Source organism: Falco rusticolus, chromosome Z (assembly GCF_015220075.1).
Source record: "Falco rusticolus isolate bFalRus1 chromosome Z, bFalRus1.pri, whole genome shotgun sequence".
Lineage (NCBI taxonomy): Eukaryota > Metazoa > Chordata > Aves > Falconiformes > Falconidae > Falco > Falco rusticolus.
The window spans coordinates 80,384,337-80,412,147 of NC_051210.1; the positions used below are offsets into that span (position 1 = coordinate 80,384,337).

Sequence of the window (27,811 nt, forward strand, 5' to 3'; positions counted from 1 at the left end):
CTTTGCCCAAGGATCCAGATTTCCCCCATATTATATAGAGGGCAGAAGGCTCCCTTTTGTTCTTGGAAGACAGATGGATTTTTCTCCCCCATCCTGAAGATGCAATTAGCATTCCCAGTCCTTAGCTGGGAAGCAAACCAGGAGCCTCTGGTGTGAACACACCAATGTCAAATGGGCACACTGTCCCTGACCTAAGCCTCCCTCCAATTGCAACCTGCTATGATGTTCTGTGGATGTGATTTATTTCTCCATACTGTCCTAGCGCAAAGTGGCGAGGAAATCAACCAAGTTTACAAATACACATCTAAGAATTATAGAGAGAAATATATATGTCTCTCTACAAATGGCCACACACTTTAAAACCCGTCTTAAGGAGCAACTGTGTGAACTTACATTGCCTTTCTCAAATTTATTGGCAGTGTTGATGCAGTTGTAGAGAACACGGTCTCCCGTGTCTCCCTGCTCGCCGATGAGGCAGACGAAGACGTTGGCATCCGTGCCGCTCCCACTTACCGTCCCAGTGCAAACCGTCACCCGGTACTTTATCACTGTGGAGACATAAATTAATAAAACAATTTCAGCAACACAATTAATTGCCGTTTAAATTTACTACGTTTTCCATGGACTTGCAATTAAGTTGAAGTGTTCATGCTTCCAGCTGATACTTCTGCTGATGTATTGACTTTTACACTTCCATATTATCACTAAGAAAATAAAAAATCCCAAATAGGAAGGCCTGAATTGTTAAGAAAACCCATAAAACCCTTCCAAAGAAGGACACAAAAATTCTGCCCCCTTCAAGTAAAACCTTATGAATTGGGGTGCATAGCCTCCATGGGGCCCCAGTCCTTCCACCCCCTGCTCCTGCCTTCCGAAGACGGTCCTGGTGATGGGTGACCTTGCAACAATGTGTTTGGGAAATATGTCATTTTCAGCATCCAGCAGCATGGCAGGCAGACAAAAAAAAAAAAAAAAAAAGCTCTCATGGACCTGAGAAACAGGTTCTTCCTGTTGGCTTTATGGGACAGGACAAGCCCAGCTGGCCCCATTTACTTGTGACCCTCATGGTGCAGGAGGTTGGATTGCATCTTGCCTCAATGTCACCTTTGAGATCTTTCTTTAGGATTTTGCTGGATGGATTTTTGAGCTGCCACCTTCCTGCCCCCACCCTGCCCTCCCACCTCATTGGGTGAAGGATTTCCAGGAGAAATTTCACAACAAGGAACCGACCCACAGACCAGCTTTCAAGAGAGAGACCTTTTTCTCTGGCATCAGGAAGGGACGAGAAGCGATGCTCCCCAAACCCGCCTGCAAGCCCAACATGCAGATGCTGCGTCTGGCCCCTGCTCAGCACAGCCGCTCCTGACGGGAAAGCACCTGCTTCTGAACTGAAGCAGCCCTCTCCACAGTTGATTAAAAATACATTTCCAAACCAGGTTTATTTACATTTTAATAACATCTGCAATTACAATTACTCTTCCTCTTCTGCGGAACTGCTCAGATGCATGCAGATTGCAGAGTTCATCAGAAATTTCAGAAAACAGGAGACTCGTACTCTGCAGAGTGTGGAGCCCCATTGGGTGCTTTGGTGGAAATAAGAGAAATCCCAGCGGCCACCTTGAGATATTCTGCTCTCCAAAATTCCCCCTCCAAGTACACTTAATTCTTGTGACACTAGGTCAAGACAGAAGTGACCACTTCAGGAAGCCAACACAAAGTTCTGCAGTTTTCCTTAATCAAATCTCCAGTTCAAGCACATTTAACTCAGTAAATAAATCAGATTGCTCACACATACTTAAAGGTGCCTGTGCCCTTGCACAACTCTTCTGTGCAGCTTGCTATACATTTATACATATAACTGCATAAATGTGCATATAATTAAATAAAATTTTAGAGCCCAAAAATGATTGTTACATTTCAGACTGCATTTCAGCTTAGCTTGCTTTCCATGAGAATCCCTTCAAACCGGGCAGTTCACTTTTTTAAGGGAGACTAAAAAAATATACAAGTTTGAAAGAAAAATTTAGCTCTGGAAACAATTGTGCTGCTGCCAGATCTCTTCCACCTCCCACCACAGAGAAATCTGCTCAAAATAAGAGCCTGGGATTTCTGAGGCTTCATGCAGCTAATGATGCATACAGAAAATACTGCAGAGAGAAAGTGCCAGAAAGAGAAGCTAATTGAATTGCATTGGTCTGCCTGTGCATCCCTTACACAAAGAGGGTTTCCTTCTGTTCAGGTCCTAAGCGAGCCCCTGCATGAAGCCTGTGGCTCTCACCTGGCATGACTTCAGTCACTAGAGATCCCTCCGCAGGGAGCTCCCGCACAATCTCATTGTCGTCTTCATTTATATCTAGCCAGCGGCCGCAGTTGAATGAGTATTTTTCTTTTGTCAGCGTTTTCAGCAGAGTTACCTTCATTAAACCAAAACACTGCATGAGTTCAGAGGCTTAAAGACAAAAAAGCAACAAGCTCCTGACACGTTTTTGCCTGGGAAGCAAGAGTAGGTAGCAGCAGAGGAATAACACGCATTAATAACAAGACTGTCATCCCAACTCGTGCACCGCAGTGATGCATGGAGCAAAGTCTGTCATAACTGATGGCTTTTTCTTCCTCCTTTCTCCAATCGCTCCATGGTGTTGTGAAAGTTTTGATGGATACCCAGGCTTTTAGTAATTGCTCGTCATATGCCACTGTATAAATCCACAGAGCAAATGGGGGATGGCATTTGCACCGCCACTTCTGGCAGCTCAGAATCAGGGCATGCCACATGGAGGAGACACCCGGAAAATGGCAGCAAGCACGATGAAAGATCTGCAGGATCTTCCAAAGGACTAACAAGCAAACAAGGTGGGGCTCTGCAGACGGCTGGCAAAGCAGGTGAAGGAAGGGTACGGTGAAGGTCTGCAAAATCACAGATGACACGGGGGAGGCAGAGAGGGGTCAACTATTCGCTCTTCCTGCTGCAAGAAATACAGGACATCAAATGATGCTCAAAGAGCGAAGTTCAAAGCGAACCAAAGGACACAGCCAACCTGTGAAGTCCTTGTCAAAAGCTGTTACGGATGTTAAAAGTTTAAATGTTCAAGGGGCGACTGGAACCTTTGAACAAATAAATGGAAGGGAAACCTACTAAATGCTTTGTGTTTAGTAGATCCGTTCAGGAAATAACTCTCCAACTGGAAATAGTCAGAAACAGGAAGAATGTTAGGGGAAAGTATCATAAACGTTTGCCCTTTCCTCACTGTTCCCTAATCACGCACTTATGCGGCACAGGAGGGAGGGTGCTGGGCAAGATGGGCCTTTGGCCTGACCAGTAAGACTGTTCCTGTGTTCCTGTAATAGAAAATGGAAGCCTGCCCCAACATGAGAGCAAGCCTGGCATGAAATGCGTGAGGGATGGAACAAAGCATCATTAAGGCTTCGTCTATGGTCTGAGATGCTAAAACGGATGCCCAAGTGACAGGATTCATGTGCCATGAGCCTGATAGAGCCAGAAAACATCAGACTGGCTGTACACAGGCAGATTGATTTTGAGCATCTTCACTAGGTTTGCTTAGATTGTTTTGCCCAAAGTAAATCCTAGACACGCTGTCAGGTGCTTCTTGTCTTCCCTAAACACAATTTCTGTCCAGCAAAAGAGGATGCCCCAGGGAAATGTGTAGCCATGGAAGGTCTAAGCATTTTTGCTCATCTGTGAACAAACTGGTAGAGACAATTGCAGTGGCCCAAAGTCTGACCAACACTGTCTTTTTGATAAAAAGTGCAGCCAGATGCCTTCTCCCACCATATGGTGAACAGAGCAGTACTTGATGCCCTCTCCCCACTGGAGAGGCTGTGCATGCTTTCGCAGTTGCCTGACAATGCAGGAGAGCAGGACCTGTCAAGGCAGGTTAGAGGCATGCAAGGAAAACCTCTAAGTGGTAAATTGTGATTTATTATCATTTATTATGGCTGCAAGCAACGTGTATGTTTTAAGTACAGAGAACATCATCCAAGCTCTGCAGAAGGAGTATGGGTGAAGTTTAGAGATTAAATTGCTGCCTTGCAGACACAGGGCAGAGATGACAGCATGGTAATAATTATGGCTGGTAGAACAAAGGACACATGACTGAAGATCAAGCAGATGACCCTTTTTATTTCCCAGACAGCACAGTGCTGCTTTCTTCTGCACAGTCCCCATGGGCTCCTCCAGTCTGCCAATGTCCACTTCCTGCAGTGGGGGCATCAGCCATCAGCAGGTTACACCACACTGTGCAATCAGTTTTTCGTTATGACCAGCCTAACTAGGGCACAGAAGGAGAGGGTTTGCCCCTATGTATGCTAACGATGTCTAAGAGTGGGAAACTTTCTGAAGAACAAGGGAAAAAAACCTCTGGCAGCAGTGGTGGAGGGGGCTACAGTGACCTGATGCTGGAAGGATGGGGAAAGGTATTTCCACCGTTGATCCTGGTTGTTGGGAGCTGCCATTTCCCATCGGTCTTGTTTCCCATACATACAGCTGGGCTGAATGAGAGCGAGGGGAAGGAGAAGGAATTTCCTGCAGAAAACACGCAATGAATCCCTTCTGTCCCCACATACTTTTGCCAACACTACAACGTTCTCCCTTCACATCCCATTTTTGTGTAGGATTTCCACTTCCACCCCTCGGCCAGCACCATCTGCAAAGGGAGGCACCTCTGGCCACTGCACATCAAACGCCACTGGCAGCGGCCAGTCCCAGGACTGGCACTGCAGACCTCTGTAACCAGTCTGGCTTTTTAGCTCTGCCTTCCCTTGCTGTCCCCTCACCTTGTTCAGGTGCCAGCCAGAAAAGGGATTTCTTTTCTCATGCCATATCCGAAGTTTATAAAATATGCCCAGATCAGGGAGCTCGATCTATAGAGGGGGAAAAAAACTGCTTTATCCATTGCTGTAAGTCAGAAAAGCATGCAGACAAAGGACACCTCTGAACATCTTTTAAGAGCCAAATACTAAAAGGAAAAAAAAAAAAAAGTCCTTTAAAAATAACAAACCCAACTCTTCAAAAGTAGCTTGACACCTCTCTTTTCAGGAGAGGAGAACACATAAGTTGCATCCATACGCTTTTGATCATGAGAGCTGCTTGTAACCACTCCTCCCAGTAAGCACTAAGGCCAGCTCTCAGGCTTCAGCTCTTTCTGGAGCAGTGTCTGCCAAGCACAGCCACACTGCCCAGAAGGCAACTATGGCTGCTTCTGCTGCAAAGTGAGTAAATGCTTTGGCTATAGCCATGCATTAAAATCCCTTTTTTCTCAATTTTTCTTTGACCAGTCCCCAATCAACTTTTAAATGTATTTCTTCCTAAACACAAGAAGGCCCTCCCCAGCCTCCAAACTCAGCATGCTGTTGAGCTCAGCCCTAAATATTCATGGAGGTTCACATCCAAGGAGGCTGAAGACCAGATCACTGAGGAGACAAAACACCACTGCTAAATCTCCTGTAAATAACTAATGACTGCTTAGGCACGGAGGGAAAATAGATAAGTTATTAACTTCAGAGTGGCATGGTCCAAATGGGCAGAATAGTCTGGAACATGAGTGGGGCTGTGCCTGAGGGGAGGGGACTGTCTGCTTGAGGAGCCACAGAGGAGATGTGATACTTGGTACCACTATGACTTGAAGTCATCACCACTTGAGCACACAGGAGCACCAGCCTAAGCCCTGCTTGGAGAAGTCAAGCCATATCCATAGGTGGGTAAATCATTTGCATCACCACTAAACGACTACACCTCCACTTCAAAAAGATCTACTGAGGTGAAGATCTCATGCTGATGATTTTCTGCGCAGGACTGAATCTAATGCCCTGGAAAACAACAACAAGCCAAGCTTACCACTTGAAGAAGATTCATACCATGAACTTGTCAGTCTGTCCAGCTTCAAAGTTGTCTGAATTGTTGTCCAGCTTCATCTCATCCGACTTCCCCTTGTCTCCATATATCTGGAAGTAGATGGTGGCATCTGTCCCTGCATTTTTAATGTCACTTGTCCAGATCCACAGAGACCAGGGGCTTTCTACAGAGAAAGGTTCAAGACATTTTGTTTAAAAAATAATGTTTAAAGGTGTCCTGGTAAAAAAAACATAATTCTTATTCTTATTATGGTAGAGAGAGCAGGATGGTGTGTAAGAAGACCAGGACAATTTATCCTTTTCTGCACAAACGTAATCAGCTGCTACGTGACATATAGGAACAAGATTGCTTGGAAGTATAATTCTGTGTTTTCATTTAAAACAAAATGAGAAATCCATAAATCACCACTTTCCAGGTGAACCATATTCTTCTGTGTTATGTATTACTAACACGGTAGTCCAGGGATGTGCTCCATCTCTGTACTTTCAGCACACTTCCCCAACACCTGCAGGTCTTAAAGCCAGGGAAACAGTCAGCTTTCTTTTTGTCAATGAGAAAGAGTCTCCAGGTACTTGCATACAGAGCAATGCAGCTCCAGGTAGCTCCTAAAATTTGCTCCAGATGATCTGAGTCTGGAGCAAGGAGGGTTATGGATGAAGCCGTGTATCTCTTCATCCTGACCTAATCAGCCTTCCTGAGACTGGACCAATTACCCCAGATACGCCTTTTGCAGGACAGGCTGGCTCAGAGCCCATTCAGCTGTCTCTAGCCAGGCTGCATCATGTGGGACAAACACGCTCAGAGCAATGTAAAGATATTTTTCAACAGTTTTGAAATTATTTAAATGCCTAAATCCCACCCGACTTCAGTTAGCGCTTACGTTACTCTAAGCGATGTGCCCAAAGATTGTGGCAAAGCTATGCATTTTTGTACCTCTTAAGCCTTCACCCAACATTTTAACCATAGGAGCAGTGAACCTGCAGCAGCCTTACCCTGGTTTTCATACCAGAGGCTGGTTGCATATCTAAAGGTGACACTATACCCTCTAAAGAGCCCCTCATCTGCATTCCCTACTGATAGCAACGTGCTTCGCTTCTGTAGGCCTTGCAGCACCTACAGGAGAGGGAACGGGCTTCTTTCCTGACTCAGACATCAGCTGAATTATTAACAAATCCTAATGAAAGAATCGCTAACCCTTTCGGTGTGCCTGAGCCTGCATGAGCACAGCTTGACCTTCAGAGCCCAGAATGGAATATAAAAATATGATGACATGCATATAAATTAGATCTTTACTGATCTACTCAGCATTTGACTGTAAAAAAAGAGGGAACAGCAACTCAAAAAGTGAGGGGGGAAAGCGAACTCTTTTACAAAAAGTTTTGCTCCTATTTCAGTAATATGCAAAATGTTCATGACGACTCCTTGCTGCAAAGCAAGTTTCACGTGAGCGGAAATGAAGCTAAGGCAAGCTGGTGTGTGGCATGTGGTGCGGCAGCCTGCTCTCCCTAGGGAAAAGAGCAAGGGCGACTCAGACACCAGAGACTTCTCTATCTGTCTGCTTTGGCCTCCCTGATCTCTTGCTGAAGGAAAGAAGGAGTGATGCATGCAGGAAGCGGGGAAAGGGAACTTGCACCAGGATTAAATGCTGATAGAGGGCTGTCAGGGACAAACATGGGCGAGCTGGGTCTACAGCTGCTGGAGGAGTCCAAGCATTTCTCCAAATACCCATCCTCATCCTCCCAGGGTTCGCTGGGCACATTCCCCTCTTTCCTGTCCCTTCACATCAAGGGATCCTGGCAACTTGGAAATTCTCTCGGAGCCAGAGCAAATATTCCCCAGGGCAAAAACACCAGGGAGGGCTAGACCTAACACTACAGTTTCGAGAATAATATTCAAGTTAAGGCTGGAGGGGGAAGGGGAATAAAAAAAAAAAAAAAAAAGAGAATAAATACAAGCTACACATCGAGCTGCAATCAGGTGGGGGAACAGCTTGCAAACACTATGCAGGGAGCCGTTTCACCATGGATACCCAAAGTGAGGTTGAACCAAGCTTTGATCAGCTCTGCAGAAGGGGACGGTCCTGCATGCACGGAGAGATAGGCGAGATGACATAAGAAAAGACATAGGTCTTTTCTAACTCCAAGTCTTACGCTTCTATAATCTGGCAGCTAAAGGTCACAGATTTCTCAAGGCTCATGCTATCTCCTGCACTGCGGCAGCAGGGGAATTAGCCTGTCAATAACAATCAGAGCTGATAATAAGGGTTAAAGGTTGCAGATGCTTTAGTTAAATGGACAGAGTCAGAGGCACAGTGTGGTTATAACACTGACTAACATTTAGATAAAGCTTATTTATTTAAGTGACCTGCTGTTTAAGCAGGAGCCCACCCAAAGCATTCAGATTAAACTGTATCTGTTATCCTAATTAAAACATTCTGCTTACACATACGCGCTGGCGCAGGCGAGACGGCAGCAATCCCTTTTGCTTGCTGCCAAACCAGCCAGCGAGGCTGGGTGCTGGAGCTGGGGTTGGATGGATGAACATGCCAGTATGCTGCCCTGCACAGCACGGAGCAGCACCCCCAGACGTGTGCCATTGCCTCCCTCTAGAGAAGAGGCTTCAAACGCAGCACTCGTGCCTCAGGAGGCACCACTGGCAGCTGGGCAGGACTGAGAGCTGCTTTTCCTCAATGACCAAGAGTAAAAATGTTGAAGTTAGTGGGGAGAATTTGGATTTTCTTCCTGTTTTCCACGAGATTTGTATTTGTGTTATATTTAGGGTTTTTTTCCATCTGGAGTAGGAGAACTTTGTTTCTATAGTAGTGAGAAATGTAGCCTGGCTTGTCTGCAAAGGTGAGATGCCCAAAGTCCAGTGAACCTGGGAACCAGGTCCATTTTTCTTCCCTTAAGAAGAAGAGTGCAATTCTTAAAAATATTTTTAAGTTTCATTTTAAATTCCCCAAATCAGGATGTTCAAAGCTGAAACTCATGTGGGCCTCAATTCCCTTGAGCCTCTACTTGACCATGTCATGTTGCATGGGTAACACTCAGGGTGTTGTGGGGGGTCACAGGAGGGCTCCTGGGCACTTGTACATACTTTTCAGTCTTCTCTGGCGCAGGGAGAGCATTTCGTAGAGCTCCCGCTCTATGAGACCATCTCCTTCATCTTCATCCAGCCATTTCCCACACGGGAAAGTTTGCTCGATACCAGTGAATGGGCAGTAAACCACCACCTAGGAAAAGAGACTGGGAAGCTGAGTTTGAATACTCTATTACTGGCAGCCGGCAGGACCTTGATAAGAAAAATTCAACTAACTGAAGCAAAGACAGAGCTGGAGATCTTGGTCCTGCTCTCTAAATCGGTTTTTTTTTTGGATCGACATGACCTGCACTGGTTGCACAGTTCCCAAATTGGAGCATAGCTAGGACCCATCTGTCCTGTTATTCCCACTTTTCTAGAAATACATCCAAATGGGTCAGCCAAGAAGAGGTGAAACACCACAAAGGGAAGGGAAAGGGAACCGGCAGTGTGGCTGCAGAAGTCACCATCATGTCAGGGTGCAGCATGTGCCCTGCACCACACCAGTGCACAGTAGGGTTTTGTAGGAAACACAAGATACAAAAAGCCTTGAGATACATCCCAAGCTGATTTTGCTTTCCAGGAAAACTGCATTTCCTCCCAGCTTCAGGGTAGGCAGCTGCCTCCCTCTCCACCCTCCCACTACCTTCTGCTGATCCTGTGCACAACCTCACACCACTTATTTCTCCACTACTGCCCAGTAACAGCTGTGGTCAGCTACTTTTTTTTTTTTTTCTCTGAGCTCCGAATCAGCATCTGAAAACTTCAGCAAAGTCTGAGTACGGATGAAAACTTTGAGATGCTCAGCACAATCCAAGACTGCATTTCTGTCTGGCCCCTTGGGTGAACATCTGAAGGTGCTTTTGGAGCTGAACAAACAATAATCTCTATCCTTGTGACTGCAAAGGGGCAATCAACCCAATTAGCGAGTGATTGACTTATGCATCTAATGTGCCTTTGAGGCAATCAGTTACTACCATGCATTATGTATAATATTGACTTGTTAAACCAGGGGATACCATCATCCAGATAAAAGCAGATTTTTTTAGTATTATTTATTTAATTTTTAAGCTGTATTTCTTGTTGGGGTCGGGTTATGGAGAGGGAACAGCCTGACAGCTGCCTATGAACAATTTAGTCTCACCTTCTCACAAAACCAGCCAGAACTGACGCCACAGTTATCGTGCCCAATGGTGACTCTGCTGAGAGGGCTGAGGAGAGCAGCTATCTCCACGTTAAAGAGATCTGTTCTGGCACGCTCAAATTCACCTCCTTCCAAGAAAATCTTCCCACTGTTCTTTAAGCCTTTGGAGCCATGGAGGATTACGTGGATCTTGGAGTTTGTGCCAGCTCCCCTGATATCTCCTGTCACTACAGCGACGTTGTACACAATACCTGAAGGAATCAGGAATTTGGTTAGGAAGAAAAGAAGGGAGGAAAAAAGGATGAGAGTAATAATTTTGATTGGATTTACATAGGGCTCTACTGTCTTCCCACTGGTGATTTCCAATGGTTCCCATTGCTTTCGACAGTGCAATGCTTCATTTTGTTGTGTCCCACACATACCTCTGAGAAACACTCCGCTACCTTCAGACTGTCTGAGAGAAACAGGTTTGTGGCAATAAACTTGCTGTCACATGGCCCAATGGAAAAAATTATAGGTTTTTTATCACCCTGCATTGATGATTAGATGAAGAAAGGCAAAAAAAAATTGAACTGGCAACTAAGTCACTTGATTTTGAGAAGTACCAAGCACCAAACCTCATGATTTTGAGAAGTACCGAGCATCACCAGAGGATGCTGAGAGGATGGAGGAGGGTTGCTTTAAACAGTGGGGGCATGTTCTGTAGCATCACAAAACTCTGGAAACTTGGGGTCAGCAGCCTATAATGCTGCTGAGGCCAGCAGGACCTTCACTGTCACTGTGAGAGCCTGAAGATCTCAGCAAAACAAGCCTTGGGAGAGGTATTAGTCCAGCTGGGAAAAAGAAGAATATTTCTGAAAAGAAGCCTATGTGCATAGAAGTTGTTTTTTTCTAGCTCTGTCATCTAAGAAAGATAACACTTCTTCCTACAAGCCTTACTTCTCAGAAGGCTCACTGACAGGCATATCCTAGACCTGCGCCATGGCATCAAATAAAGAGACACCTCTAACCATAACAGTGTGTTAGGGAGCAGGTATAAACCAGTTGGGGTCCAAGCTAAGTCATTCCTTTGCTTAAATCGCCTGGAAATTTCAATAGGGACTTCAGATGAAGTAAAAACGTCAGAACTCTCTCCCTTCTAACAACCCTCTCTTTGAAGTTTAGGTTAAAAACTGTATTCAAGCATGTGTTACTGCATACATATCATCTTCAACAGAACTCGTGAGAGCAGGGGAAAAATGCATAGTCACGAATGGTAAAAGATAAGGGAAGCTTTCAGTAAATTAATTGCATTTTTTTCCAGATTTCTTTCCCATCTTCCCCTGATTTTTCCCAACACACATCCTGCAGTCAGGACTGCACCCAGACCGCTTTCCTCGTGCACATGCTGGGGGCAATATGAGGGCTGCAGATGTTGAAGACCACACAATGAAGCGAAGAACAGCTGTTATGTGCATAGTCAAAGTGTTTACCTTTATGCTAATGAATAAATACAGGCAGAACACTACCCAAATAATCTTCTGCCTCGTGGTAAGTTCTTTTATTCACTTTACATCCAGGTTTCTTTTAACAGAGACATAACAGCTGGTTGTCTCAGCTCCAACCATGTTGGATAATAAAAAAATCCAGTTTTAGGTCTCAGCACTGCCTTTAGTGATTTGTAAAAGGATGCGCAGCTCCCCAGCCGAGAACCTGAAGTACAATATGCACTACCATGTGGCACATGGGTGACTGTGGGGACAGCCATTTACTTTCCAAAAGCTGGTGAGTGACTTGCTGAAGTACAAGCCAGACCTTTCATCTTCTGCCCGTCAGCCCCTTCTCCAGGTGCCCCAGGAGATGGATGAGCATGTAGGTCCTGCACAGCTTCCCCAGTGAGATACAGGGGTGGGAAATGCAATGGTAGATCAGGGACCCCCAACACAAATCTGCCTGCCACCAGCAGATGGTCCACTGCAGGTCTCCCTAATCCTCAGACATTCAATCTTCTAAAGAAAATATGGCTAGTAACACTAATTAGGCCATCATATCTCCGCATTTCCCACCACGTTTTCAGCCCATGACCTTACCTGTGGCTTCAGTGCCCCCAACCAAAATGTCCCTCTGGATTTTTCCATCATCTTCATCTAAAGCAAACCAGCGTCCAACTGGAAATTCATACACACATTTATTGCCGATGTCTTCAATGATCACCTAAAGGAAAAGAAGCAGCACTTTGCAAAACAAAGTGGAGAAATCAAAGGTGTTACACGAGGAGGTGACAGAAGAGCAGAAGCTTGATGTGCACACCCTTACCTGATATTTAATATATTCAGTACTCGAGCAGATCCCTCTCCACTCCCTAATTAGTACTGATAGAATTTCAGACAATCAGCGAGTAAAAAGCCAGGCTTTTTTTCTTTTCTCTTTTATCTAGTGAACTCAGTCTGCGTCTCTCGCAGTGTACGAGACCAGATGTCTCTGCTAGCAAGACCAGCTGGCTGGCCCGTCTTCCTTCTCTCCAGAGCCTGTTTGCTGGCTACCCCTCTCCATCAGCTGAACGGCAGCTCTTTGTTCTGGTTTGGGAACAGGCTGTCTTCTTTCTCTCTCAGTTTTAGAGTCTTGTTATAAAATGATACCAAGGAACTTCGGGACAAATTGAGACCATCAAAACAGCTTGTGTGACCTGGTAATATTGTGTTATCCCACTCAGCTACTCCAGGATGGAATCCTTACAGAGACAGCCATGAAACCCTGCGGTAGAAATAGTTTCTAATTTGGAAGGATTTGGCTTTTGGACCTATTTAGTTATATATTTTATTGAAACAAGCCAGGAAACGATCTTCCCCTTTAACACTAGATTAAGCCAGTGTTACCCGCTTGGAGTTTATTGCACCTCCTGCTGAGTCACTTCTTACCAATATCTTCTTCTGGGTTCCCGAAGCTTGCCATAAATTACTGCAGCGTTTTAAACAAGCAGTGAAGAGTACTGAAGATTTTCAGCCAGAAAAGAAGAAATCAAAATCTCTACTCACCAGTACATCTTATGTTTCAGAGGGGAAAAAAAAATTAAAAATCACTATTACGGATAGCAAGTCCTTGCCACTTTTCTCCGCCTTCTCAGCAAACAGGGAGAATCTGAAAGCTGTCTTTCCTGCTAGATTTGTGAAACCATGCTTTGGGAAGCAGAGCTTCCCCTCCTGTCACTCATCCCACACTGTGCTGTTGCCTGTGGCGTTACCAACTCTCATAGTACCTCCGTGGATACAGACAGCAGTGACTGTCAGCATGAGAGAGCAGCGCTGTGCTGGAGTGTTAAGAGACTAAAATATGTGAGGTTCGGGAGCAATAGCAACACTCGGATTCCCCTCTACCAGCTGATCCTCTTTGGGTTCCTGTTAATACGTTTATTCATACATTTTTAGAGGTGGAAAACCAGCTCTGAGTATAAGCCACGCTGAAAACACAAGAAACATGAGAAGAACTTCCAATGATGCTTAGCAGGTTCATCCAGGATGACAAGTGCTGGAGTCCCCAAGTATTACAGCAAACTACAGAAAAACATCTAGCAACGGTAAACAATAAGTGGGATGTTTCAGCTCCAAGCTTCCAGTTGAACTTGAAAAGCAAAAGCTTCCTTTTACTTAATCACAAACATCTCAGCGGTTCCTGTAGCAGAACACAGGATGGGTGTGTTGGCTGCAACTAGTCCCTACTTCAGGCTTTGGGACTTAAGCAACCTAACCATCAGAAATCATGGTAGGCAGACTTCATCTGTAAGGGGAGAATGCAGCTCCTTTTCCAAGGCTCCCACCCCCCCCCACATACACCATTTATTACAGGGGGCACAACATCCCTCTCTTTCATCTGCTACGTTTTCCATGGACAGCCAACACAATAACTCTTAGCGCAGCATATGGTGATGGTGGGAAAGCATGTGCTAATGTTTGCATTTCTAATACATCAAACCACCCTGTTATCTAGGATTTACAAATTTGGGGTCAGATCATCAGTGGATTAAAGCCAGCTGGGTTGGACGACACCAGCAGAGAAAAGAAAATGGGATTAGAGGAAAGAGTCATCGATTTGTCCTTTTAAAATATTCCTTCAACCATTTCACTAAAAGCTGCAACACCTTCATGCTTTAGAGCAGGAGGATAAAATGAGGAGAAAAGTGGAAGAAAGGGATCTTTGTGGCAGGTATCTCTTGCTGTGCCAATGATAAATCACTTAAATTTGGCCAAGCTGTAAGTCTTTGCAAATTTCTGGCATGAACAGACTCAACAGATATTTCTCAGACCCTGGTATCTTTACCATCTTGGTAATGAGTTAAGTCAACAGTGAGAGGGGGCTTGGAGGCTCCAGCTTGGAGCGTTCCCCCTCATCTGTCAAAGAAACTGCAGTCACCAAGACAGGAGAAATATTAGAGCAGGCAAATTCAAGTCTTTTAACAACGAGATTTTCTCACTTCCACATTTGCCTGAGATACTCAACAATTTACCTAACCCAGAGCATCCCTCATTTTCTATCCACCCAGTGTGAATCTGCTGCACCTGGTTGAGATGCACCTCGCTGCTGCCAGCACTCCACCGCCATGCTCTGCAGAAAAAAGCAAACCCTGGAGAATATACGCTGGGAAGGTGAAAACTTGATTTGTGCCTTTCTCAGTAACGAGGTACCTGTACCACCAGCAAACATCCTTGTATTTCTCAGCATCTCACCACCAGGAGGGTAAGTGAGACATTTTGATCCCACCACATGCTTATGTTAAATGTCTCAGGAGTAACTAACCTTTGCAAGGAACCAGCCAGCAGAGCCACCCTTGTTATTATGCCCTATATTAATTTTCCTTAACCTTCCCAAATTCGGAGCATCGAGTGTGAACTTGTCCTCTGCTCCCTTTTCAAAGTTGTCTTTGTCATTGTCCAGTTTCCTCACACCTGAGAGAAAAAAATAAATGGAGAAAAACCAGGGAGGAAAGGGTTACTGGCACATGCATGTTTGTAAGGGAAGAAATATTTAGGAATGTCACCACTGACGGAATCAAATATTCTCCAGCTACCAGCTCTCTGCAACCAGGACTCAAGGTAAAGGCAGAAGACTTTATATTCTAATAAAAAAGGTACCTTTTCTTGAGCACAAGAGACCAGGATTTTCACTCTAATGTCACAGCTACTTACAGCTCTCAGAGTTTTCAGAATATATATGCAGATGGCTCTTGCATCTTTTTTTCATACCAAACACATTTCCCTTTTATTTTCAATGTCTTTAAAAAACCTCCAAACTGTTTAAAAAAGGCTTTGGTCACAAGCTGCAGATTCTGACATTTCAGGACACAGGATTCTTTGCTGCATCACACAGGAAGGATTTATTTTCAAATTAGGACCCTACCAGGGTTGTTGGCTTTTCTTTATCTCACAGGAGCTTGCCTTTATGAAAAGTGTTGAAGCACTGACCTCAGTTGCAATCAACGCTACTCCCGTGCAAGCAATGCTGCGAGCAGGATTGAACCCACCCAAGGCATCAGTGCAGGGGAAGGTGTCAGAGGGCAAATTCATCCCACTTATCTTAGGAAGGGGATGAAAGATTTTCTAGGGGTGCTATTTCTCTGTAGATATGACAGAGTGCTCGGACACCCAGCTCAGATTTAGACTCCCACCTTCAGATGTCTCCAGTCAGATGAGATGAATCCCCTTGTAAAAGCCTGGAGAATTAATCAAGGATGAGACCTATCCACTAGGTTTCATAATCTGTTCAAGGACATTTGCCAGACATCATATCGTTATTTCTTGAATTTGACAGGATAGATGCAGTACAGAAGAGAGAGAGTATTTGCTCTCTGGGTCTCCAGGAATATCCACCCACTCTCCTCTATAGCATGACCCAGGGAACTTGATCTGGGCACATCTTTTACTATTATTCAGTTAACAATATTAAAATATAAATTAATTCAAGTTCCTAGACCACTGTTGTAATACTACCTACATTTAAAAAGAAAAAAAAAAGCTACCACCATTAATTTAAAGCCAGCTAATATAAATCTTGGTTAGATTATCTTTCTAAATGGGCAAGGAGGCTCACCCACAACCTTTGCATGCTGAAAGGACTGCATTACCCATCTGGGGATGCAGAAAGATGGGACATGCAGGTCTCACTGCATGCACTATAAATACACAGTGGTGTTGGATCCCCCAGCAGATCGGCACTTACTGCACTGGTTTATGCTGGTACTTTATGCTGCATTTTTCCAGGGTCTGGGTTTTTTGGTGGTAGGTAACTTCATTCACGCTCACAGCCCAGCCACGACTACTGCTCTGCAGACGCAGCTTCCAGAAGCTGTGGATGTGAGAAACCCCAGAGCTAACAACACCATTTGTTGTGCCTTTCAGTCAGCCAAATTATTCTGCATTTGCCAGATTGGTGTTGCGTGTTGTTCAGATCACAGGCTTGCAGAGCAGGAAGAAATATTTTAGGAAATTATTTGCATTTGAATACCTGTGTCTCCTTTCTCACCGAAGATATTAATGAAGACATCCGCATCTGTTCCACTGCCACTAATGTCGCCAGTAAAAACTCGGACCACGTATTTGTTGACTGCAAGGAGAAAGGCAGAAACCCCACACATTAATAACTCAATCGTGTGATACAAAACATCTTAGTACAAACCAATGCAGGCTGTGCTGATGCTGTCTTGAAAGCACATCTGAACCATGGCTCTCGGTACACTGACCCTCTCCTCCATAAGAGGAATAAATCCGTAGGCAGAGCTCCGATACTGCGTATTGACTGCCCTGGGCAAGAGGAACAGGTCACTCAGTTACTAGCCTTGACATTCAAAGCTGAAATAGATGAGAAGAAGGTGCAAATTTTGATCTTGATACATGGCCATTAAATGAACTCAGACCTACGCACCAGCCTTGCTTTTTTCAAAACACCAATGAGTTACTGAACCAGCCATCTGCCCCAGCTCAGGCTTGACCCCTCTGGCCCAAATGCTAGCCTGGAGCTATTTTTGCAGCTTAACTTACATTAAGCCTGGCTGGTGACAAGTATTTTGAGGAAATGTCAGTCACACTGCACAAGCACAAAGATATGGAGGTGACCGCCCTGCTACTCTGCCCAGTTCATAAATAAATAAGCAAATAAATAAATAAACAAAATCCAGTCCTTTCCATTTAATGGAGAAACAAGAGTAAATCCCAGGATCTATGACACTGTGAAGCTGCATCATGTGGGGCACTAAGTAACATGAAAACCACATGGGTGAGCCATGCCATGAACACTTCACATGTCATGTCAGTCAGTTTGAGAAGCAAGTTCTTCAGACAGATCAGGATGGGACCCACTTGGTTCCAAAGCACAGCAAGGGTGAGCTCAGCTTCTTCTGAAACCAATGAGAAAACTCCCATGGACTTCAGGGTGACTATATTTGGGGCAAACATGAGCAACTTTCAAAATCTACCCCTGAAGTCTACGTGGCTACCTCGTTCCTCCAAGCAAACTCAGCCATGACAGATGTCTAGTGCCATATCCACTGGGCAAAACCAGTGCTGCAGGCAGACAGCAAGACACAAAACTGATGAAGATTAATGCAAAATGTACTAATGCATGGTACATGATGTCGTATACGTCCCCAACAAAGTATCTGTTATACCCTGTATTACTGAGCCCTGCCTAGCTGGTACTGAAAGCTCTGCATTGCATCATCTCTTCATTTCTGAGCCCTGGGCACACTCCTTCTGCAAAAGGCATAAATGCACAGGCCACCTCACACATACCTCCCTTGCAAAAATACAGCTTTATACACCAAGACCCACAGCGAGCAACTTTTTCCCATTGGCAGGCGCAAAGTTAGGGGAGAAGCTTGTCTAGGCTTCCCAGCCAACAGCAGAAATTAATTCCCTCGGGAGCCACAGACCATAACAAACCCTGGCTTACCACTCCCAGAGCAAGTCACCCACCTCCTCCACCATAATCAGTGTAAATTAAAAATTATTTTAAAAGACAGCAGACACTCGGGTGCACATGCTCCTGCTAGGGCAGAGGATGTGAGAGCAAGAATCTGAGAAGCTGTTGTTGGACCATCCTCTGAATTATAAAGATGCACTCAGCTCCCAGGGTGAGGAGTACAAGGGCAGAGCCCAAACAAGGGAAAATCACCTGTCACGGTTTAATGAATGTGCTCTGAAAAGGCTAAAAATCGAGCTGACATTCTTGGCACCCCGTCACAAAACATGCCATTACAAATAAAATAATAATGATAAAAGTGCAATAAATACTAAATAACAAGAAAGAGGATGACAGAGCCAGGCTCAGACAAGGGAGAGAATGCCTTAGTGTTCCTCTTTAACTCTTTTGCTTCAGTTCATAGAGCTCTAACAACTTGCTAGAGATACGGCAACACCAAAGGATTTCATTTGCATTAGCCAAGGATGGAGATGGTGAAATTTACAGCTCCCGTTTGGCCACTAAGCTGCTGTAACTAAAAGTGACCTATTGTACATTGGAATCTTTAATCACAGACCACATTTGCTCCTTGCACCTCCTCTAGAATATTTATTCTGATGTCAGTGATTAATTTTCCACTCTGCTTTTCCAGGGCCAGAAGAACCCAATGAGATAAAAGGATCCACAAGAGGACAAGCATCAACAGCTGAACGTAGATTACCCTTGTAGGATCAGGCTTTACGCCTCTGAAGTACAGACCAGAAGGATGACTGAGCACATGCCTGAACACCAAGAAGGACATTTAGAGAGCGAGTCCCTGAAGAGCAATTGGCAGCAGTCACTCAGAGCAGAGCAGGAAGGGCACCTTACATAGCTTCTGCAGAAATACGCCTGGTCAGCAAGGAAAACATGGGTAAAATTATTTTCCACATCAAACACCTTGAAAGGTTTCACAATATGGCCGTATTTCAAATCTAAGGTATGTCATAACATCATTTGACAACCCGCTCAGAACACCAAGTGATGCCAAGGGCTCTCTACACAAACGATGTTGCTGTCAGCATTAGCGTGGAGACACCAATGGCAGAGCTGGTTCCTGAGCCCACAGAGATGGGCATCGCATTGGGTTATCATTTTGGGCTGGTTGCACTGTGCTGCAAAGGTTTCATCTTGTCCCCTGAAATACCAGTGAGGCTGGGGCGCCTGGCATGTGCTGGCATGCCTCTTCTCTGTGCTCCTTGCAGAAGTGTTTCCATAGGCAAAGGTACTCCAAGAGCATTAGTGGTCCTTGGTTAGGTCACAGCACATGCCTGCTTCATGGACCACAGGATCATGCCTAGCATGTGCTCACCAGGTTTTCCCCTTAATGTTTTTCGTATGTTCCCAACTCTGAAACCGTGCGCTGAAGCCGGTCCCCATACCTGCCCCATCCAGCTCTGCATGCAGGACAGTTTTAGTTCCTTCACCTTCAGGAAGCAAACAGGATCAATCCTGAGCCATGCTGAATTTTTGCCAGCCACTCTCTCCCTCTCTAAGCAATTCAGCATTCAGCTGCAGCAGAGAAAGTAGCTCTTCATTCTGCTCAGGGGTCCTTCTGTGCTTCACACATCAGCACATCTTACAGAATTACACGGTGGATGTGCAAATTTAAATAGAAAGGGATGCTACATCTCAAAAAGGCAGCGAGGATTCAGCTGCTAGAAGCATGCAGGAAAAGGCTCTCATTGCAGCCAGGCAGAGATCTGGCTGAAGTCAAGCACTCTCCATTTTAAGCATGGCTGGATGTTGTTCCCTATTCTGTAAGCCCTTTAATCATGCATTATTTAAAACAGTAACTTCATCTTTTCAAAAATACCCACTTGACTTTTTTTTTTTTTTTTTTTTTTTTAATCTCAATACATGGCTCTGAGTTCATCTGCAAAACAGAGATCAAGATGTTGCCTGGGTATTTTTTTTCTGTATGCTTTTCCTAGCACTGGGAACATGCAAAATGCTAATGTACGGCTGGTAAAAGCTGTGACTCCATCTAGCAGCGCAGGCTCGCTGCAGCACAGCGCAGAGAGGGGAGTTTTCCTACAAGTGAAATTAGCAGCGTCAGAGGCACAAACTGCAAGATGCCAAGAACAGAGCAGCTAACAAAAATTCAGTAGCAAAAGCAGCAACTATTTTCTGCTGTCTTTTCTCTTCCCATTGCAATACACAAGTGCAAATGTCCTATGCGGTTACAGCACCTTCTTTTTCTTTACAGTTGGGTGTCTGCTGTGTTAGAGACAGGCCGGCTCCCCCCCAGCATCTCCCACCCAACACACTGACACATGCAAAGCTGTCCCAGGAAGGCATTTGGGCACGTTGCCAGGATGCCGTCTCTGGGAAGCAGTGGGGTGGCACTGGCTGGTATGACCCCACCGCATTAATTTAGCAGAGGCATGTGGTACTCAGGTGGCATGTCTGTAACTAATCAGCCACAGCTTTCAGCAGCTGAAAGGAAAGATTAATACCGCACCGTGGGTTAGAGCCAGGCTCTTTCCACCAAGAGCCAAGGGGGTGATTTTAAGTGAAGGGCTGTGATGCCACAGACACTCCTGACACTGCACAGGGGGGAGGAAGGGCACGGAGCCACCACCCTCCTACCCCCCAGTATGCCCGTCTAGGCCGCCCCCACTGCCGTCTCCATCCCGAGTAACCAGGGTGAAGCACTAGCCCAACACACTGCCCAGGTTCCTTTTAGCCAGCCTCAGCACCCCTGGGTGCTCCTGTGCAACCTCTCTCCTGCCTCCAACCATGGCAAATGCACAGACACATCCCAGCCAAATCCTTCCACCTGCAAGCTGCAGCTAAAGAAATCTTGTAGCTGATATTATTTGGGGCATTAGATAGGGTGTTTACGCATAAGCTGCTGAGTTTGTAGCAGCAGCAGCAGGAGCATCAGATTTAGACAGGAAAACAAAGTCTGCCGTGCTTCATTACCTGGAGTTATCACCTCCTGCAGGGCACAGAATTCCCTGCTAGACATCCCAGCCTACCCCCGTGTGCATGGCCTGTCGTGGAGCAGGACAGCAGCACAGCATCCAACATCTAAGAAATGTCACAGCCTTTGGAAGCAAAACACACTGGGTTAAAAGCAAAGAACTAAGTCATAGGCAGCGACGAATTCTTCTCATAAGGCAGCTTTTAGCAACTACCCTTCTGTTTTCACGGCGCTCCCAAGGGTGGCAACGTTGAAGCCGCATCCTGTATTGCTCAGCACTGAGCAGGCAGATTTCAGAAGAGAGTGGGGACAGGACGGGGAGAGGAGAGTCACCACTACTGTCCCTGAATTGCTGCTGGCAAAGAAATACATTTGTGGTTAGCGTGAAAAATGAAAAGAATTGCTGCTGGAGGGAGGGGCAGGGGGCTGGATCCACAGGCAAGTCACAGTTTCAACCTGAGTCTGCCACTGCCTTTTTGCACGAGCTCAGGAAGGTGGCTTAACGTCCATATGCCTCGGTCCTTCGTTGTCAGATCAAGTCAATCATTCCAGCCCACCAGAAACTGTCTGGCAAAATATCTTCTTGATGGAAAACACTGACTTGTCAAAATGGAAGCTCCTTGATGTCACTTCTGACAGCGTATTCTGCAATGACAGCTAGACTTCTTGGTTAGAGCAACCTTCAAAGGTTAGACAGCTATGGTTAAGGCACAAAGCTGGGATCCAGCCTCCCAACACGCTTGATTCATTGCAAGTGTTTTAATTTAGTTCTTGTCTCTCCTGGGAGAGAGCCCATCCCACCAGGCTAACACCACCTCTTCCTAGACAAGCTTCTCCCAACCTTCTGGTGCAGATGCCTTACTGCATCTCCACACACAGCCCTGTCTCTGGAGTCCCTGCAAACACTGCAGAGAGGAAAACTCACCCAGCCTTAATCATCACACCTCTCCCGACTGCAATAGCAGGGATCCTAGAGACAGCTACGCAGAGCAAGACATAATGAGAACCTAAAGCAACCCCTGTAAAAGCAGAGGAGCCCTGCTAAATTCACCAGGAGCTAGCTCTGCCTCAAAAGCAGAAAAAGTGCAAAAGGTTGCACAAAGCAACTGCACACAGTTAGGAAAGAAATCTTTTTTTTCCCATGCAGGAAAGGGTTGGATTCAAAGGGGTGGTTTAGAGGCTTGAAAATAGTCTCTGTCAAGAGTAATCGACAGCTATCTTTCTTAATGAGCTGCGCCTTCAGAGGTGGTGAACAGCTCCTTAAACCAAGGGTTCAAACTGGAAATGCAGATTACAAGCACTCCTGGGGTGCAGGGGGTGCTGATGAAGGAAGAGCTTTGTGTTGCTTTTGGCCATGAGCACCTCTGCCAAAACACCGTGTTAGTGAGGGAGGGATGCTGAAGAGCCTCTGCACAGCTTTGGGGCGCGTGTCGTTAGAGGCAGCACCAAGGGTGCAAGGCTAGTGTGACCCTGGCTCTGCATTTCTTTAACCTCAGAGGAGGTCTCTGGAAGTGTGTTCTTAGGAGATATTATTGCTGCTGCCAGAGGAGGCATAGCACATGGGAAATTATCATGTTTGCTCTGCTGCATGTTGCAATATTCTCAGCCGCTGCCTCATGCCCCTCCTGTAACAAACTCAGCCATCCAGGCCAGAGACCACGAGCTTCAGCCCCACTTTGCTCTTGCATGAAATTGAAGTATGCCTCCGAACAGTTAATGTATTAGGATTCAGCCTGGATCATCCCTCTGCAAAGCCTGTGAGAAGCAATCTACCACATGCGGGATTCTTTGCTTGTAGGATATGCTAAACTGATGTTCCTACTGTGACTTCAAAGTGATGATGACATTTTGAAGTGAGCTTTGAATGACCTTGCTTGAGAGACAATAGCGGTTTAGTTGCAGAGGCATGGAGCTTAGCACAGGGCAACCCACCTTGTGACAGTGGCATGGAAATCTTTGTTCATCTAATTCTCCAAGATTTCTCACCATTTTTCATTAGTTCAGCCCCAGGGTGGGGAGCCCATTAAAAAACAACCAGATAGACATTTCACAAAAGAAATATCTGCTACCTGCTTTCCTCAGATCTCCTGCTATCAAAATTGAGGAAATTGCTGAAAATAAATGAAAAAGGGTTAAACATTTTTGCTCAGAATGAAGAGTGAAACAATTTTACAGTATTGCTTAAAAACATGTTATTGTCACGGTACTTCAGTCTTGCTTTGTATAAATGTGATATTTATATAGTTACTTTATTTCAAAACTGATTGTTCACTTAATTATAATACCTAGACATTATTGATCAAAATTATCCCCCATCTTCACAAACAAGCTGCATTATCTGTTTTGTATTGGACACATATAGATCTATATACCAGCCACACAGAGAGATGTCTCATGCCTCTCCAATTTTTTTTTCTCTTGAAACACGAGGTCCTTTATAAAAATTACAAATCTCTATTTCCATCACTTTCCGAGCTCTGTGCATCTTGTCTTCCTTGCGGTTTACAAGTCACCTGCGTTTCTTTTTATTTCTATATTTCAATTTCTCATTGCCTTTATTATCTTTAGAGGCAAAAAAAAATAAAAAAATACAAGTACAATGTCCATAGCTGCCTTGTTTTAGACATGGTGATACAAGACAGGCAAATTTTGCAGGGAGGGTAAAATCCTTATTAAACCAACCAAAGTTGTGGGGGTTTTTTTGTTTTTTTAGGGTTTTTTTTTTTTTTTGGGGGGGGGGGTGAGAAAAAAGACATTTCTGGACATTCAACGTACCAGATAGCATGACAGTTTTTCCCCAGTGTTATCAGTTGGGTGGTAAAAGATATTACTCCCTCTACAAACCTTGTTTATTGAATATCTCAGCATGCAGCAAGTTTCATCCTCAATACAAGGGGTATTCACCATTATTCAAAAGTAAACAACTCATATTTATTTTATAAATATATTTAGCTGCCTTTTCCTGCACTTATTATACACTTCCAGTTCTCAATGTAAATACAGATGAGTTTTGATGAGCAGGTAACACCGATTAATATTTCATTTCCTCCCCCCACTGCCTTCCACATCCTCAGAAATAATCTCTTTAGATTTTTTGGTCATGGAAGTTTCCGAAGTGCAACACCTCATTTTGAATCATGACCCAGGGGAGAAAGGAGAGGGACCAGCCCCACTGTCCAGACCTGATGCTTTATAAAACCAAGTTGCAAAGCCCACAGGGCATCATTGACTGGTGCCTCACATCCCAGATGCTGCTCCCCATTCAGAGCTCCTAGCGCCAGCATGTTACTGAGAAATATTGGCCAGAGCTTAGGGTTGGATTCAGTCCAGCCCTTAGGGACATGCAGATCCCATTGGGACAGGAAGGATTTAGCTACCAACCCAAAGTCAAGTGTGCAACAATACCTGCTGCCCAAAGTGTTTCCTCAAGCCAGTCAGGCTGGTGCCTCCTAAGTCTTCAAGTCAGCCAACTTTAAAACTCCGGACAATGAACTGTGAAGTCTTAATATAAGCCTCTTTTGCAGAGGAAAGAAATAATACAGCTCACATTCCCAGCTCAAGTATACCAGTTCTAGGTCCTGGTGGATCTAAAAACCCCAGAGAACATCTAGAGCATGTTAACTCTATATGTGCTTGCCCAGACGCTCTCAAAAGCACATCAGGCAGAGAAGTCCAGCACAGGCTGCTGCTTCATGTGTACAGGCTGTCCTCATAATGCCTGCAGGGACTGCCCTGCCTGCCTTCCAAGGAAACTGTTCTGTGGCTTTCCTGCCCGTGGTCTTCTCCTCTGACCCACCATGAACACAGAACATCCAGATCTCCTCGAGTGATCTCATTAACTTTGCCCTAGACAGGGACAGACCAATGATTCAAGGAAACTTGTGAAAGACTAATGGATGGGGGCTGACTTGCAACCTGATCGGCAGAACTTCTTTCATTTGTAATTATAATCAATATAGTTCTCATTTTTTAAAGGCGAGCCTACCCTCTGCATGCACGAGCACACGGGCATGTTTCGTCACGCATCTGCCTTTACAGTAAGACAGTTCCCGATTGCTCAGTGTCAACTTAGAGCCATTACCCCTTAGGACATATCCATGCAAACTCTTAGATGCACCATATATCAACCCCAAACCAGGCCAGAACCGACACAACCACCAACCTTCCAGTCCAAAGCTGGTTCTTGTCTCAGCAAAGCAGAAAACTCATGTCTGCCTGCAAAAGACAGCGCAGACCCAACCCTAGATACAGCACAGCTATACCTGACCTGGTCTTGTCATCCATTTTTGACATAATATTAATAATAACAAAAAAGAATAAGTGATCAATGCCTGGCATTCTGAAGCACGGAAAAAATAAGCACAACACAATGGTGTTGGACACATCCATCCTCAAGGTCTGGGTGTGCCATGTGCTGTGACTACCCTGCTCCTCTGTTCTGTGCTGTGTAACACACCCATTGTACACACATTCCTTATTAATAGACCAAGGAAGACTAAACTGTACCCAGAAAAAATAGAGAATGGAGGAGTTCTACAGTTCGAGGTGACACGCATGGTTCTGTCCTACTACAAATATGCAGTCGGCCATGAGCTGCTGTCCCACGCACATTTACAGCCCATTGTGTCTGATCCTAAACAATTTCAGGGTGCTGATGGCCAAAGAGCTAGCTGGAAATCACTCCTTGGCTCTCAACCTCATTTGCAACAGGAGGGTCAGCAAGACTTGACCAAAATTTCAGAGGTTAGCATAAATTGCAATGGCACAGGAGACGGAACTAATTTTCAGTTATCTGTGCTCTTGAACACGGTTTTAAGGACCAGGTGAGTAAATGCTCCCTTTGCAAATGGACGTTCCTGATTTCTCTCAGTAAAAGAGCATGTACAGAGAATTGTTTTGATTAGGGAGAAGTTTCAAAGGTAAACAAAAACAGCCAGTGTATGTTGGTGGTACCTAACTGCAACTTTTTCCCCTGTTCTGAGGAAAACTGGAGGTCACACTGCAGAGAGCCCAACCAGCTGAACAGCGGTAACAGCCTGTCGTCACTGCAGAGAGAAGATGGTCCACAGTTAACTAATGTATCACCTAACCTGACCAAACCTCAGCTTCTTTTATGAGTTAGGACAAAATGTAGCCTTGCAAAAATATTCCAGTATCACATGTTGAGACACTCCTCAATCCACCAGCAGACCAAATCTCAGGACTCAATGCTTTCCAGCTGGCTGGTAAAAGCTGCACCCATAACACACAGGGATGAGGAAAGACCAGGGTGTCCCACCCACAGTGGATGCAGAGCAGCTCTGGGGCTGCAGACCACCAGAGACAGATGAGTGAAGTCCAGCCTAACGAAAGCCACCATGGGTGGGAGAACATAAGGGTCTGTCCACAGAGGGGCACGAGTGATTCATGACCAGCCTGCAGATATCAAACTGGCTCCTGAATTCCATTTGCTTTTGCATCTCCGTTGGGTCAGTAGTTCTCCTTAGCGCAGCTACAAGCCATTATGAAGGCTCCCCTCCGCCACTGCTTGTGCAGGACATCAGACACCCTCGGAGTGATCCAAAACCCACAACACTCAAAGGAAAACCAACACCTGACAGTAGTTTTGAGCTGGTTCGTTGTATAAAGGCTCAGCCACAGTCATACAATCCTAAGGCTTCATAAAGTCAAGTGAAGCAGCATAAGGCCGAACAATAGCCCTTCCTTGTAATTAATACCTGTAATGTAAACTAATCCAGGCCGCCAATAGCGCTGCTGGGTAAATAAGATCTGTGGCACTATCACTGTCAAAGGGCCATGGGCTATGATGCGGTGGATTTGAATCCAGGAATAGAGGATCATTCAAGCAGGAACACTTTAAAATGTAACCTGTTCTCCTTGAGGAACGTGTGGCATTCAACAGGGAACCGGACAGGAGACGTTTTGTTCAGACAAGTAAATGCAATCACGCAGGGATCTGCAATCACCAGGTGCTCCTGCCACCCTTGGTAGCTCTATTTGGATCATGAAATGAACTCTACTTTTGTTTTGTGTGTGTCCAATTTTTGAATTATATGTTGACTATTTTTTGGAACATGCCCTTTTCTGCATTTTTTAATAATGCCTCTTTTTTTTGCCTTTAAATTAACCTCTCCAAAGCTCACAGCGCTGCAGGGTTTCTGTGCTCCTCAGAGGTTGAGTCTCCGCATAGCTTGGTAGGTTTTGGTCCAAGCACCAACAATCCCTTCAAATATGCTTCAAATGCTCTACAGAGCTTCAACAAAGCCAAAATATGACCAAAAAAATCGGTTTTCTCCAGTCAACATCCCACAGATATCACAGAGAAGATGTACATCCTAGCAGGGACCTCCAGTTCAAGAGAGGAAAGTAAGTCCTCATGACAAAGATGAGAAAGTTCTCCAGGAGAAGATCAAAAGCTGAAGATGTTGCAGCAGAGTGCCAATGGAGATTTGTTTGCTTACCTCCAAAAAATACCAGACTGTGGCAGCAAATGGAGCAGGAAAGCAAAGCATGAGACCAAAGTCTGTAACAAAATTGCTGGGATGGTTTACAAAGAAGTAAAAGAAAAAAGGGGAACAGTGACTGAAGAAATGTGACAAAAAAGGAGAAGAGTACGGCACTGAATGCTGCTAATGGGAACACAGACTTAAGAGGGAGTAGCTATTCTTTCTTTACAGGCACATTAAAATCACCAAACCACATAATTATTCATTTGTCTAGTAGCCTAGAAAATATTAATACTCAAAGAGTAAACCACCACTGTTTAATCCATTTGAACTGGGGTGGGGGGTGGGGGGTGTGTGATCCAAAACCCAAGCAAAAACCA

General features: G+C 45.1%; 1 protein-coding gene across 1 annotated transcript in view; it reads right to left on the reverse strand.

Annotated features, from left to right (window-relative positions):
• Nucleotides 1-223: 223 nt before the first annotated feature.
• Nucleotides 224-27,811, reverse strand: part of LOC119141004 (lipoxygenase homology domain-containing protein 1-like) — a 33,069-nt gene continuing 5,481 nt past the window's right edge. The window contains exons 4-12 of the mRNA XM_037372660.1: nt 16,566-16,664; nt 14,862-15,010; nt 12,161-12,284; nt 10,092-10,342; nt 8,966-9,101; nt 5,872-6,032; nt 4,792-4,878; nt 2,279-2,414; nt 224-548 (exon numbers count right to left, since the gene is read on the reverse strand). Of these exons, the coding sequence (XP_037228557.1) occupies nt 259-548; nt 2,279-2,414; nt 4,792-4,878; nt 5,872-6,032; nt 8,966-9,101; nt 10,092-10,342; nt 12,161-12,284; nt 14,862-15,010; nt 16,566-16,664 (1,433 nt within the window). The 3' untranslated portion in view covers nt 224-258. The remainder of the gene's footprint in view (nt 549-2,278; nt 2,415-4,791; nt 4,879-5,871; nt 6,033-8,965; nt 9,102-10,091; nt 10,343-12,160; nt 12,285-14,861; nt 15,011-16,565; nt 16,665-27,811) is intronic.